Source organism: Mus caroli, unplaced genomic scaffold (assembly GCF_978045245.1).
Source record: "Mus caroli unplaced genomic scaffold, Mus_caroli_1 scaffold_1, whole genome shotgun sequence".
NCBI lineage: Eukaryota > Metazoa > Chordata > Mammalia > Rodentia > Muridae > Mus > Mus caroli.
Genome location: NW_028227256.1, coordinates 163,969,476 through 163,981,821, shown reverse-complemented (window position 1 = coordinate 163,981,821; position 12,346 = coordinate 163,969,476). Strand labels below are relative to the sequence as shown.

Genomic DNA, 12,346 nt, shown 5'->3' with positions numbered 1-12,346 from the left:
GGGGGAGGAACAGTTGACTAATTCTTAGAGGCTAAGGCTTAAACGTCTGTAAGACATCTGGCTGGAGACATTCATAAACAGTTGGATGTAAGGGTCTTAGCAGCAGAAGTTTGGAAAGTCGTGACTGGGAATCATCAGCATATGGGTGCCGGCTGAAGCTATGGGAGTAGATAGGATTTTCCAGGCAGCGGACCACAGACCAAGCAGGAACACCAACGCCAGGAAGATGCACAGAGATAGAACGCAGCACTGTCAGAACAGGTAGAGACAGAACAGAATGTGGAGCCAGAAAGGCACAGAAGGCTGATTGCATCGGGGCGGCCAGGGCTTTAGAGGAGAGGAGAGAGGTTTTACAGAGGGGGTTGAGAAGCAGCCATCAGACTTAGCAATCAGGCGGCTTGGCAGGAGCAAGACGGATGTTAGCTGAGTTAGTGAGAGGGGAGGAAACAAGACATTGACTAGGAAAAGCTCTTTCAAGGGGTTTGGCTGCGAGGAGTGGAGGGTGAATGGAGAAGCGACAATGGGGTGTCTTACAAACGGCTGTACTCCTACAGGAGAGACACGAGCATGTTCTGAATGGTGACAGCAAGACAGAAGGTTACAGCTGGGTGGTGTAAACCAGATGAAGTGTGGATATCCGGCCCACAACCCGAAGGCGATGGATCCAGACCAGCCCAGAAGAAGCCCACATTTGTCATAGCAACAGAGAAGGACCTGAGTAGCAGCTGTAAATAGTGGGAAAAGGAGTCCAGGTGCCTCTTATCCTCTTCCACTTGGTAACCACAGGGCTCTTTTCTACATAGCTCATCACAGATGCCTTTCCTAACTATCGATGTCATCAAGGGAGCCAGCCAATGGGACGAAGCATGTGCTAAAGAGAACAGCACGAAGGAAAGAAATCTGTCCTGCACGGATGCCACCAGACTGTGTGAGCAGCCAAGTCAGCAACTCCTGAGTCTTGGGAATTCTTGTCATAACACATTCTTTTTTTTTTCTACTTCTCATTGCAATGGGTTAGTATGATCCTATGGGGTCAAAATGATGAAAAACCGCAACAAGCAGAAATGGAGGAAACATTAAGGCTAGTCTGGTCTCCATAGCAAGTTTGAGGGTAGCTCAAACTTGGTAGAGGTAGAGCTACAAGTAAGCCACTATTTTAAAAAAGAAAACATTAAAAAAAAAAAGAAAGAGAAAGAAAAAAGTGGAGAGAGGGAATGCTTGCTGGCTTATTAATAAGCCTTAGTTTATTGTGATAATTCACTAAACAAAGAGTAAGGTGAAGGAGTCCTACTGATACAGAGAAAGAAAGGCGGGGTGTAAAAGGAACGCAGCAACTGAAAACCCGTGTGACATCCAGGCCATTTCCTTTGCCCGCTCCTCCCTCCAAGGAAATTGACTGTGCTGTCGGTCTCTTGCTTTCCCTGCACGCCCTTGATCATTAGCTTTTCCTTCTCAGTTTGTGACTCATCCTCAGGCTCAGACGTCAGAAATCTACTAATAGTTCCAGGGATGAGAAAAAAAATCACAAATACCAATTACTCACAGAGGATACCCACTCCTGCCACAGCCAGACCCTGGAGGTTCATTGTGTGGGCTGGGTACCCTTTCTCACCTCCCACATACACAAACTGCAGGCACTGAAGCCAACTACGCACAGTCTTAACCTTCACAGCCATGTAACCCTGTTCGAATGCCTTTGGTTAAGCTGTACCACAACACATCTCTACCTCTCCATCCTGCTTGCCCCTTCCTTGGCCTCTACTTATCCCTCTAATCAGCCCTCTTTACCGATGGTCTAATTCCTGCCTCTGATCGGCAGTGCCAGATTTCTTGAGGTCATCCTGAAGTTTTCCTTCTTTGCTTTATTTCTTAACGTCCCTTCTCTTTCAAAGTATTTCTCAGATTTACTTGGCATTTTGATTCCCACCGTAGTAAACCAGATGTTCATCTACCTGAGCAATGTATCCAGAGCTTTGTCCTCTGTCTCTGAGCCTCCCTCCCACCTTACCACCTGACAGCTCTCTGCTCAACCATCTACCTGGAGCAGCTCTCACTTGCCCTTTTAGACAGGCGTCAAGGCTGGCCGTAGTGTCCGGCAAGCCTTTCTGTCTTCTTCCAGGCAGCCTGCCAAGCTGCTCGCTGACAGGTTCACATTCTGTGCTCTGGGATTCCACTGTACTACCTACTGACCTTCCTTCGCTGGGGTAGTCAGCCGCCACACAGTTTTCCTAAATATTTCTCATCCATCCTGGTCCAGTTCAGATCTCATCTCCTCCATGAAGATGCTGTAGTAGTCCCACCTCTTTTATCTTTGGACTCTAAGCACCATATTCTTCAGCGTTGGATTGTCTTAACAAAGGTCCATTCCCTCCTTTGAGAAACCACATCCTACACAGTCTACTGTCCCTCACACTCGATGACACAGTCCTGAACAGTAGGTGGGCATGAGATCACTATTAACCACATGGTCGTAGTTTACGTAGCAAACTCCTTTTTTTTTTTTAATATAGTTTTAGTTAATGAAAACATGAACAGGAAAGCGAGACTCAGAGTGTCCGTTAGCCCCCTGGAAAGCCTGAAGTGCACCCCAAAAGATATCTACCTCAGCTGGAAGGGCCCCATTTCTGGAACAGAGATCACTGTTTTTCCAAAGATACATCACTGAAGAACTAACTGTCCTTATCAGCAAGGAATGAGGGAGGGCCCAAGTCAACATCGGGTGGGGCAGTCTGGGACTACAATTACCACTGTGGCTTCCTCCAGTGGAATCACTTGGTGCCAGGGGAGGTGGATGCGGCTTGTCCATCAGCATGCCAGAAGAGGGGGCTCCTCCCAAAGGGACAGAGGGGATGGAGTAGGGGCCGGGGACACCGGAGACAGAGGGAGGGTACCCGGCCTTGGCTGCTTTCCCTGCTTCATACACTGTGGAGGGAGATGAAGAGCAAGAGAGATTATGTAGACCCACCCTCCACAACCCTCACACCCGGAATCCCTGGGGTTCCATTCTTTCAAGGAGCTCCTAAACAAACATCTGCTCGTTCTTCCAGGACTGAACTGGTTCACTGGAATCATCAGACCCTCTCCCGCTTGGGTTCCTCCAGCTCCATGAGACAGGCAGCCATGGGAGGAACTACAGTGTTTAGAGTCTGGTAACTGACCAACACTGAAATGGATCTAGGAGCCATTGTGGCAGCATCTCCACTTGGAACTGCCCTGTCTAGGAGCTACCATGGTTCCTTCAGTGGGGGTTAGCAAAAGGGTCATTCAGGGATGTTTCCAGGAGGCAAAGCCAGCACTGGGTATGCACATAGCCCCCTGTCTGTGTTTTCAAAAACAGAGACAGTAACCCAGGTCCTTCCAGCACTGTTTCATACCTAAAGTTTCTAAAGATGGAGTGTGCCTCTCTCTTTCAAGATGCATTTGGTCTGTGGTTGGGATGTCAAACACAATGCCTTCATGGGCTTGGCCAGTGAGCTAACCCTGTGCATCCCCAAATGTGGACTGATCCCTATTGTGGTCATATTCAGCTTATGTGTAAATACAACTCATGGGTATCTGCTGGATGGTGCCCCAAAGTCACAGGTTTTATACTCCACTTATAAAAGGAGGGTGTTCTCGGCACCGAAGGACAATGACCAATGTCATTGTTTGAATGCTCCAAGGAGAGGGTGCAGCGTTACCCCAAACATCACCATTCTGATCCCGCCCTTCCTTTCATCTGCAATGTCCATGAGCATTAGGAATGCATGACACATGTGGATAAACCGCATGCAGAGGGAGAGATGTGCATGGAGGTGAGGTGGAGAACAAGAACAGTCTTCCCTGCAGCCAGAGGTAAGGAGTGGAGGAGGAGCCCCAGGGCACATGGCTGTCAGATGGAGAGGTGATATTTCTTTGGATGGCTCCACATGGCCCCACATACCCCTACTCACAGGCCTGAGGGCAGCAGCAGGAATCTGGACAGCATGGGCAGCGGACATAGCAGCAGCAACTGTGAGGGCAGCATTGGCACCAGCAGATCCCCACCAGCACGAAGAAGAGGAAAATCCCCAGGATCACCAGGCCGACAAACACCCACTCTGGAAGGATGCATAAAGAAATCTACTCGAGGTAGCCCCCTTTCAGGACAAGGCATCCACGGATGGGTGTCTCCCTGCAAAAGAGGTGAGTGGGAAGGACCTGGGAAAAAAGGACATCTATCTAGCCAGGACATAGGGTCTCCAGACTCATGAAGAACCCAGAGTGAGAAATACTAGGGCACAGAGAAAAGAGAACCAGGTGGCCTGTATCTCTTGGGGGTACATCAAGTAGCCAGCTCTGTGACTGGAGACTTTGGGGTTCCTAACTGGAACAAAAGTCGGGCAAAAGCTGAAGGGTGGGCTATTGTGTGCTGGGCTCCTAACTGGTGGCTTCTGTAAACATATGTCTTTTAGATCGAAGCCAATCTTGTTTATAAGTTAAAGATCCTTGCTTCACATGGTGGGCCGTAGCCATAGTTCTAGCACTTAGAAGGCTAAGACAGAAAGATCAAATCAGCCTGCACTATAAGAGAGACCCCACCTCAAACAAACAAAATCTGTACATCTTTAGGTTGAGGTAGGCCTATACACCTCTGAGGCCTATATAGAGCACCTTTATGTGGTCCAGGCTCAGAGTGTATTGGTCAGCTTTCCTGGGATACCTTTCCTATCATTAGCTCCAGGGCAGAGGTCCAAAACTCTTGCTTATACCTCAATAACTATCCAGGGTTAGTGGGGGTAGAAGGGTGAGGCATAGTTTCAAATAGAGTTATAGCTCCTATCCCTAGAGCATGGGTTTGACTTGATCACCCTCAAGATGAGCTGCCAGCCAGCCAGCATAGCCAAGAATTAAGTGACTCAGAGCACTGATGAATAGCACAGCTAATATGTTTGTCGACTTCTATAATTTTCATAACTCTGTCTGAGGCTGAACATTAATTTCCTTTAATTTGCTCATTCAAAAGATTTAAAAGGAAGCAAATTCTATCTGGCTTATGTAAAAGTGACTATGACTCTCAGGTGACTTGTCTCAGTATCATGCTATTGGGCTTGCAATGAGCCCACATCTTTCCTGGAGACTTGGACACACTGCTACAAACCATGCTTTCCTTAAAAGCCAAAAGATCAAGATAGTTAAAAGCCATTCACTCAAAATCCCTTTATGATGGGCTTCAGTAGATATTGTTTTTCTTAAAAGTTTGGTTATTAACTGTCCCTCCCATTAAACAAATATTCATTTGAGAACTTCAGAATGTGACTTTTACATGTAAAGAGTTTTGTGACAGTTGTTGAGTCATTTGACCTTTGGTTGGGACATCATTTCCTCAGAGAGAAAACAAACAGCTCGTAGTTTTGAATGGCCCCCACTTATTCACCTGCAATACACTCAAGGCCAAGCCAACCTCTCTTCTACTAGGGAAGGAGAAAGCTCTGTGTCTGACTTGAACTGTGTGGAGAACATTTTTGTAGAGGATAACCGATAGCAAGTGGCTTGAGCCCAAGCCTTGTAAGTAAATAACTAAAGAGGGCCGGGTTTATCTCTGAGGTTGTTTAGGTCAGCTATAGGGAATTGAAGCAGTTATGGGTAAAGACTAGCAGGTTATATTGAGAAACAAAGGAATGCTGTCTGAGCTCGGTTTGGCAGAGCATGCCTGTAATCTTAGCACTCGGGAAAGTGCTTTCCCAGAAAGGATTGCTGCGAATTGAAGGCTAGCCTGGGCTGCACAGCAAGTATCAGATGAGGCAAGCCTACAGTAACAAGAGCCCTTCTCAATAAATAAACAGGTAAATAAATAAACAAGTCAGTGAAGGGGTTCTTGGGGTCAAAGAGAAGGAAACTGAGGTGAGCATGACTGGATATAAAATACAGAAACTCCTCCTCCGATTTGGGAGATACAACTTTGTTACTTTGAAACATTGTATGTGACATTTTTATCCGTGTAAATAAATGTTTAAAAATGGAGGGCCATGCCTTTAATTCCAGCACTTGGGAGGCAGAGGCAGGAGGATTTCTGAGTTCGAGGCCAGCCTGGTCTACAGAGTGAGTTCCAGGACAGCCCGGGCTACACAGAGAAACCCTGTATCGAAAAACCAAAAAAAGAAAAAAAGAAAAAAAATGGAGTGGAGTCTTGATAAGAGAGGTTACATTGTCTCTTTGTGTCCCTGAGTATAATAGCAATAAGGAAAAGGGTCTGAGTTTGGCTGACCAACTAAAGATACAAGGCTGGATTGATTCACAGAACAATTAGTAAAGCTGGATTTTGAAGACTCTGGACGTTTTTTAAAATTTCAATCAATCCAAAACAAATGGCCAGAATTATTTTATCTTTCTCTCTGACTATTAGGAGGACCTTAACGATATGGCAGAAATCAAAGCTAATTATACCCTCTGCTATTCCTTTTACGAGTCTCATCTTTTCTATAATTCAATTTCAGTTTTCCCTGAACCTCCTTCAACCACAGCTACAGCTCAGCACCAGATTGGTTTGTCTGGCTTGTACCTTCACCTGAAGCTATATGAAGAGATGCAGATCTGTATTTGGGTTCGTGATCTTGACATATGGTCCATGTGTGCCTAGGAATTTCCAGGGTCTAAATATACAAGTATGGGCTTGGGAATGCATGCTTTGGCAGGAAGAAAGATATGTCTTTCTTACGTTAAAAAAAAATTCTTTTCAGTAAAGTTACAAAGGCACTTCAGTGTAACATGATTGTATAATAGTGAATGGGTAAGCATATAATCTGGGAAATAAGGAATATACATAAATAATACTTAAGGGCGTATAATTATCTGGGTACAAGTGAAATACTGAGATGGGCCCCAAGATAAGCCATGAAGCGGCATGCCTGACAGCAAGGGACTGGGTCCCCATCTCCACTTATTCTTAATTCTCAATGTTCTTTTAGGACCTAGAAAAAGAAGGTACGCAAAAGGCTTATCCAAGGGAATTAGTTCATCCTGGAAAAAGACAACAAATATTACACGGATCAATGTGCCAAAAAAAAAAAAAAAAAAAAACAAACAAACAAACAAAAAAAAACCAAAAAACCAAAAAACAAAAAACCACCAAAACCCGAAAAACAAAAAAAACCTCAAACAAGTAATTAGTGACTAACGCAGAAGCAGACAGATGGAGTGACAGCAAATTAAGAGTTAAATGACCGAATACCTGGCATAATCTCCACAGCAAAACTGGGCAAGAGATCAGCAAGCAGCCCTGTCCTGCCTAGAAGGAGTAGAAGCAAAAGAAGAAGGAAAGAGGTTACTCCAAAGGAAAACTCAGCCCTGTTCCTGGCACCCAGCAGTGCCAAGCCCTCATAGGGCCATTGGTCTGCATGCTCTGTGCTAGGAGAGGTGCATCAAGGCTGGCCTTGGTCACAGGGAATGACTATGCCAAGCACTTCTGGTGGCCGTGCAAGGGAAGGGTGCACCTACCCTAGGGGGAAGCAGAGAGGGGACCCCATCTCTGACTGTTTATAGGAAGAGGAAATCTCTGCCTCCGAAGGAGAAATCCTGCTTGAGCAGGCTGACACTCACCATCCCCGTGCGTTCACACATCCTTCTCCACACACTTCAGTGGAAAGTCAAACCCATCTGTATCTAAACATTCAATCTCCATTTTCATACAATCCATACACAGCCCCATGTCCATATCAAAACAAAAGTACATATTTGGTTTTAACTTAGAGTTAACTAGCTACATGGTTCTATTTATGGCTCAAAGATATCTCAATGATTAAAATGTTCAAAGGCAATGAAAAGATAACGCTAGGCTGGCTACACACACTCCTCTCCACTCCTTCTGGCTTCAGAAATACTCCGTACATATGTATATGGTATGGTTTTTCCATATGGCACCCACAGCTGGCGTGGTATGTACCCAAGTGCCTTCTGTGTGATATTGCATAGAAACTTTAAGAGTGGTGTCAGAACAGGTGCCTCTCAGGGACTCTAGGGAGTGAAGAGCTGTACAGGAAATATGATGATGTGAGGGGGGAGCTGAACCTGACTTATAGAAGATGCTCTGCACATTTTCACCATATTCTTATATCAAGGGAAAGGCCTGAGGTATCACTACCACCCTGGAACTATAGCATAGAAAGCTATGCCAGCACGCAAGTAGCAAACGTCCCATCTGTCTTGTGATGATAAACGGTCACCCTGATACATCTAAGCCATGCACCTGAATCCTTCTTTATTTCAGCACATGGCAAAGATCTCTAGGACAGCACCATCCAATGGCAATACAGTGCTGACAACACTGCTAATTTTATCTTTCCTAGTAATAACATTACAAATGTACACACGAACAGAAACAATGAACTTAATATCATTTTTTCCCTTACGCCAGTATCCGCAACATATTGTCACTTTAAGGGCTCAGTAACCACATGTAACTGTTGAACATCGTATTTCCACAGGTCCACTGTGCTGTAGTTTATACCAAGGATGGCTTTCCACTATGAATCTAGTTAATGACTTGGAGCACAACATATCTAGAGATATTTAAAACACTGGTATGTTTGAGCTCTAAAAGGTAAACATAAATGAATCTTCTCATTTAACTAGATGCAACAAGAGGTATATGTGGAAGTACTATTAGTCCATATTTGAACAAACACACACACACACACACAAACACACTTACACACACAGCACACCATACCTTCCCACCCATCTGTCTAAAGTCTGACTTTCATATAAAAACAAAACTCATGCACGTGGGTTTTGCTCATTTAGAAAACAACTTTATTGCTTCCCAGCCTTTTGGCTAAGATCAAGTGTAGAAAAACAAATGGGTGGTTTACATTTTGAGTCTAGAAGTCACAGCTAGTCACTGTTTTCTTCTTCTTTAAGGAAGTCCACCAAAAAACAGCTTTGGTAAAGATCAAAGGAGGGGAAGGGCACCTGAGACACTGGAGAGGATCCAGCCGGGGAGGAAAAGCAGTAGTGAGTAGAGATAAAGAAATTATCACTTGCTCTGTTTCCTAGACTCTCCACAGGAGCAGAAATTACCATGGTAACGTGCATCCTAGTCAAGCCTCCTGCAAGGGCAACAGGTCCACATTTGGAAAGCTACATGCATATTCTCAAGGAATATTATCATAGGCTGATGCTTTAGGCTAGCTCTGCTATAGCAAGCCTTGGCAAGAAAGTCTCTCTTCTTGAACCTCCATCTTTGCACAGCTGACACTAGAAGACGCTTCTGAGGCGTGCAAGGTCTCTTAGGAGAGCCAACTGGGCATTAAGAAAGGCATTCTGCCTTGAGAACATGGCATACAGAATCAACTAAGCGGGGCTCATAAGGGCTCACAGAGACAGAAAAGCAACAGTCATGGGACCCTATATGGGTCTGAGCTAGGTCCCCTGCAATATACCTTATAGTTGTCATAGATGGGTGCTCTTGTGGGATTCCTAACAGTGGGAGTAGAGGGTGTCTCTGACTGTTTTGCCTGCTCTTGGGACCCTTTTCCTACTGAGTTGCCTTGCTCAGCCTTGATATGAGAATTTGCACCTGGTCATACTGTAACTTGTTACATGACATCTCTATTAGACTTGCTTATTTTTTGAAGGGAAACAGAGGAGGAGTGAATCTGGGAGTGAGGGAAGATGATGGGGGAGGACTGGGAAAAGTGGAGGGAGGGGAAACTGTGGTCAGAATGTATCGTATGAGAGTAAAATAATAGAAAAAATAAAAGGAAGGTGTCCTATAGAAGACTTCCTTCACAAAATACCAAGATGTGCCCCTCGGGCTTACACAACTCCCTAGGTAAGAGATGAGATGGAGTTTGGTATCAAAATCTGAGCACATGATTATAATAATGATCTCGTCCAGAATGTTCTCTAAAAATACGTCTTGGAAACAAGGGAATAAGCAGATGGTCAAGGGTTTAAGAAACTGGGATCTTAGACATCTCACACACACTTAGTGCTCGTTACCATATAATAATAGCCAGTGACTAAGAGAGGAACAAACAAGGTTTGTAAACATAACAGTTATCAGACGCTTGATGGTAGGTTCCTGTTGTGTTTTCCTCCCTAGACAAATGGTATCTCTATCTTGGATGCAGTTAAATGAGAAACTATGATCATGCTTATTCTGAAGACCTCAGGTCTACCAGTGTTTGAAATATCTCCAGGTGTATCATGGGCCACATAACTAATTTGGATCATAATATAAATTTATTCTGTATATAAGCTACTAATCTGTAGGTGGTCTCATGACCTTAGCCATATTATTTATAGATGATAGGCAAGTGTGTGTGTGTGTGTGTGTACAGTTTTTGACTATTTACTTATTCCTTCATTCACTTGGGTTTCTGGAGACAAAGTCTTGCTATGTAGCCCAGCCTAGCATGCGACTCACGATCCTCCTATCTCTCTGCCTTTTGAGTGCTTAGATTACAGATGTGCTGTCACCACATCTGGCTATGATGTCAATCAACTATAAGATATCCAGATGGCCAAAGAGGATATGATTTTCATACTTATTCCACTTGTTATACCATAAAAACACTGGAGGGGGGGGGTCAAGGCAGTAGGGAATGGTGTATACGGTGACTACTTCAGGCAAATCCCTCCCTTTCCTGGTCTCAGTTTTCTCATAGTAGATGGAAGGACTGGGATGTAATGGTTCATATATATCTTTTCATTTTCTGAGAGTCCTGATTTATGCCCATGGTTTTGATGTAATTATTAATAGGTACCATTTTTGCTTGCAAAATATCCTCATATGGACACCATATTTAGTTCTCCAACCTGATACTCAGTGAATGGGACCTCAAACCCAAAGGTCTGTAGGAGCTAGCTGGTAGTGCAAATGTGCACAGCTGTGTATCTGTGAGACAACTGAGAACACCAGGATGTGGCAAGTGGCAGTGTCTTTATGAGGCCACCACTCTTTGGCTCTAGCCCATTGTTGCCCAATGGGGATGCATAAGGTGAACCTTCACTCAAGTTCACCAGACCCCAGATTTGATGATGGAATATCATAACTTAAAAATGTCAACAACTTAATTCATATATTTTTTTAAAGAGTGGAGAAGCTAAACAAAATATGTCTGCGGGCTGTACAGAACCCTGAGATCATGAGCTCGCATCCTCCAAAGGGTTTATGCACACAGCGAAAGCTGGATTTCCCCATAGGCTGTTTGGTTTCCCTTGACAGTGTTCTCACATTGCTCCTGCATGCAGAATGACAGCTCTGGTTACCAGTGTTCAAATTAAGATTTCAAAGCAACAGTAAGACACAGCACCTCTTAGCCTTTCTTACTTCTGGGGACGCAGACCGGGGCATCATAGGGGGACAGATCAATGAAGAGACCTTTGTCCTGCACCCTGGGCTTTTTCATTATTTAGTCATTGGAAACTCTAAACTAAAGAGAGAATGTATCAGAAACATGGAGAGGAATTCACAAACTTTGACACTCTAACAGGCATGCACACATCAAGCCTCTCGTTTTCCCTGAAGCAACAGTCAATAACTGATGCTTCCAGAGGTGAAGACTGACTTCCCATCATGCACTTGAGTGCAGTTAGCCCCAGGGAGGCGTGGGTGAGAGACTCTTGCAGTCAAGTGGGTGAAATAAAATGTCTTTAGAATTCACATGGTAGTAAGAGTTTCGGTATAAGAGACAAGGCCACTGTATCAACAGCAGGAAGGTATGAGACTCTCCGGCTTTTGCGCCAAGACTCTGACTTTATTGGAACTAAACGGCATTTTAAAAATTGAATTTATGCCGCAGTCTTATATTTTTGAAAACCATTTTGCTTCCAGCTCCTTCCATAACAATTCCTAAGAAATGCTACTGTCGGTTAGAAATGTGCTATCCGTTTCTTCTCTCCTATCTTGCCCAGCAAGGGTCTGATCTCGGAGACAATAGCAGTAAATACAGCTTGGGTTTCAGCAGAGCTTCACCGTGCTTGCGAATCACTGTTATTCTTCCAGAATTCAGCTTAAGAGAGGTAATTACAAGTCACTTTAATGTCTAAGGGAAAGAGGAGAAGCAGACCCTGCGGCAAGAAGGCCATATTTACTCTCTTCAAATCATAGCTCAAACGATCAGTAGAAAATGTGGCTCTCGTGTACACACTTAGTTTTCTGCAAAGCTTGCAAAATCCATTACTTTAAGAAAATTTCCACATGAATAAGCCAGAAGCATAAAGCACTTGAAGAGCTCATGCATGCACACATACAAGCATCAGTTTCATAGCACGCCGGCATCCAGGCCACAACTACATGTGGTCCTCGGGTTGGATGCTCAGAGTAGGAGCATGCCCTGCGAATGCATGATTTGCATCTCTTACCTCCTAACTGTCAAATCCA

The 12,346-nt window shown here is 44.5% G+C and overlaps 1 protein-coding gene across 5 annotated transcripts in view; it reads right to left on the bottom strand.

Annotated features, from left to right (window-relative positions):
• Ildr2 (immunoglobulin like domain containing receptor 2) overlaps positions 1 to 12,346 on the bottom strand; it is a 69,003-nt gene that overhangs the window by 17,190 nt on the left and 39,467 nt on the right. The window contains exons 4-6 of one of the 5 annotated variants that reach the window (XM_021168537.3): positions 7,190 to 7,246; positions 3,933 to 4,079; positions 2,746 to 2,922 (exon numbers count right to left, since the gene is read on the bottom strand). The exons of 1 other annotated variant lie outside the window; for it this stretch is intronic. In XM_021168537.3, coding sequence (XP_021024196.1) covers positions 2,746 to 2,922; positions 3,933 to 4,079; positions 7,190 to 7,246 — 381 coding nt within the window. The remainder of the gene's footprint in view (positions 1 to 2,745; positions 2,923 to 3,932; positions 4,080 to 7,189; positions 7,247 to 12,346) is intronic. 3 more of the 5 variants (XM_021168551.3, XM_021168546.3, XM_085842631.1) reach the window with 3 other exon arrangements.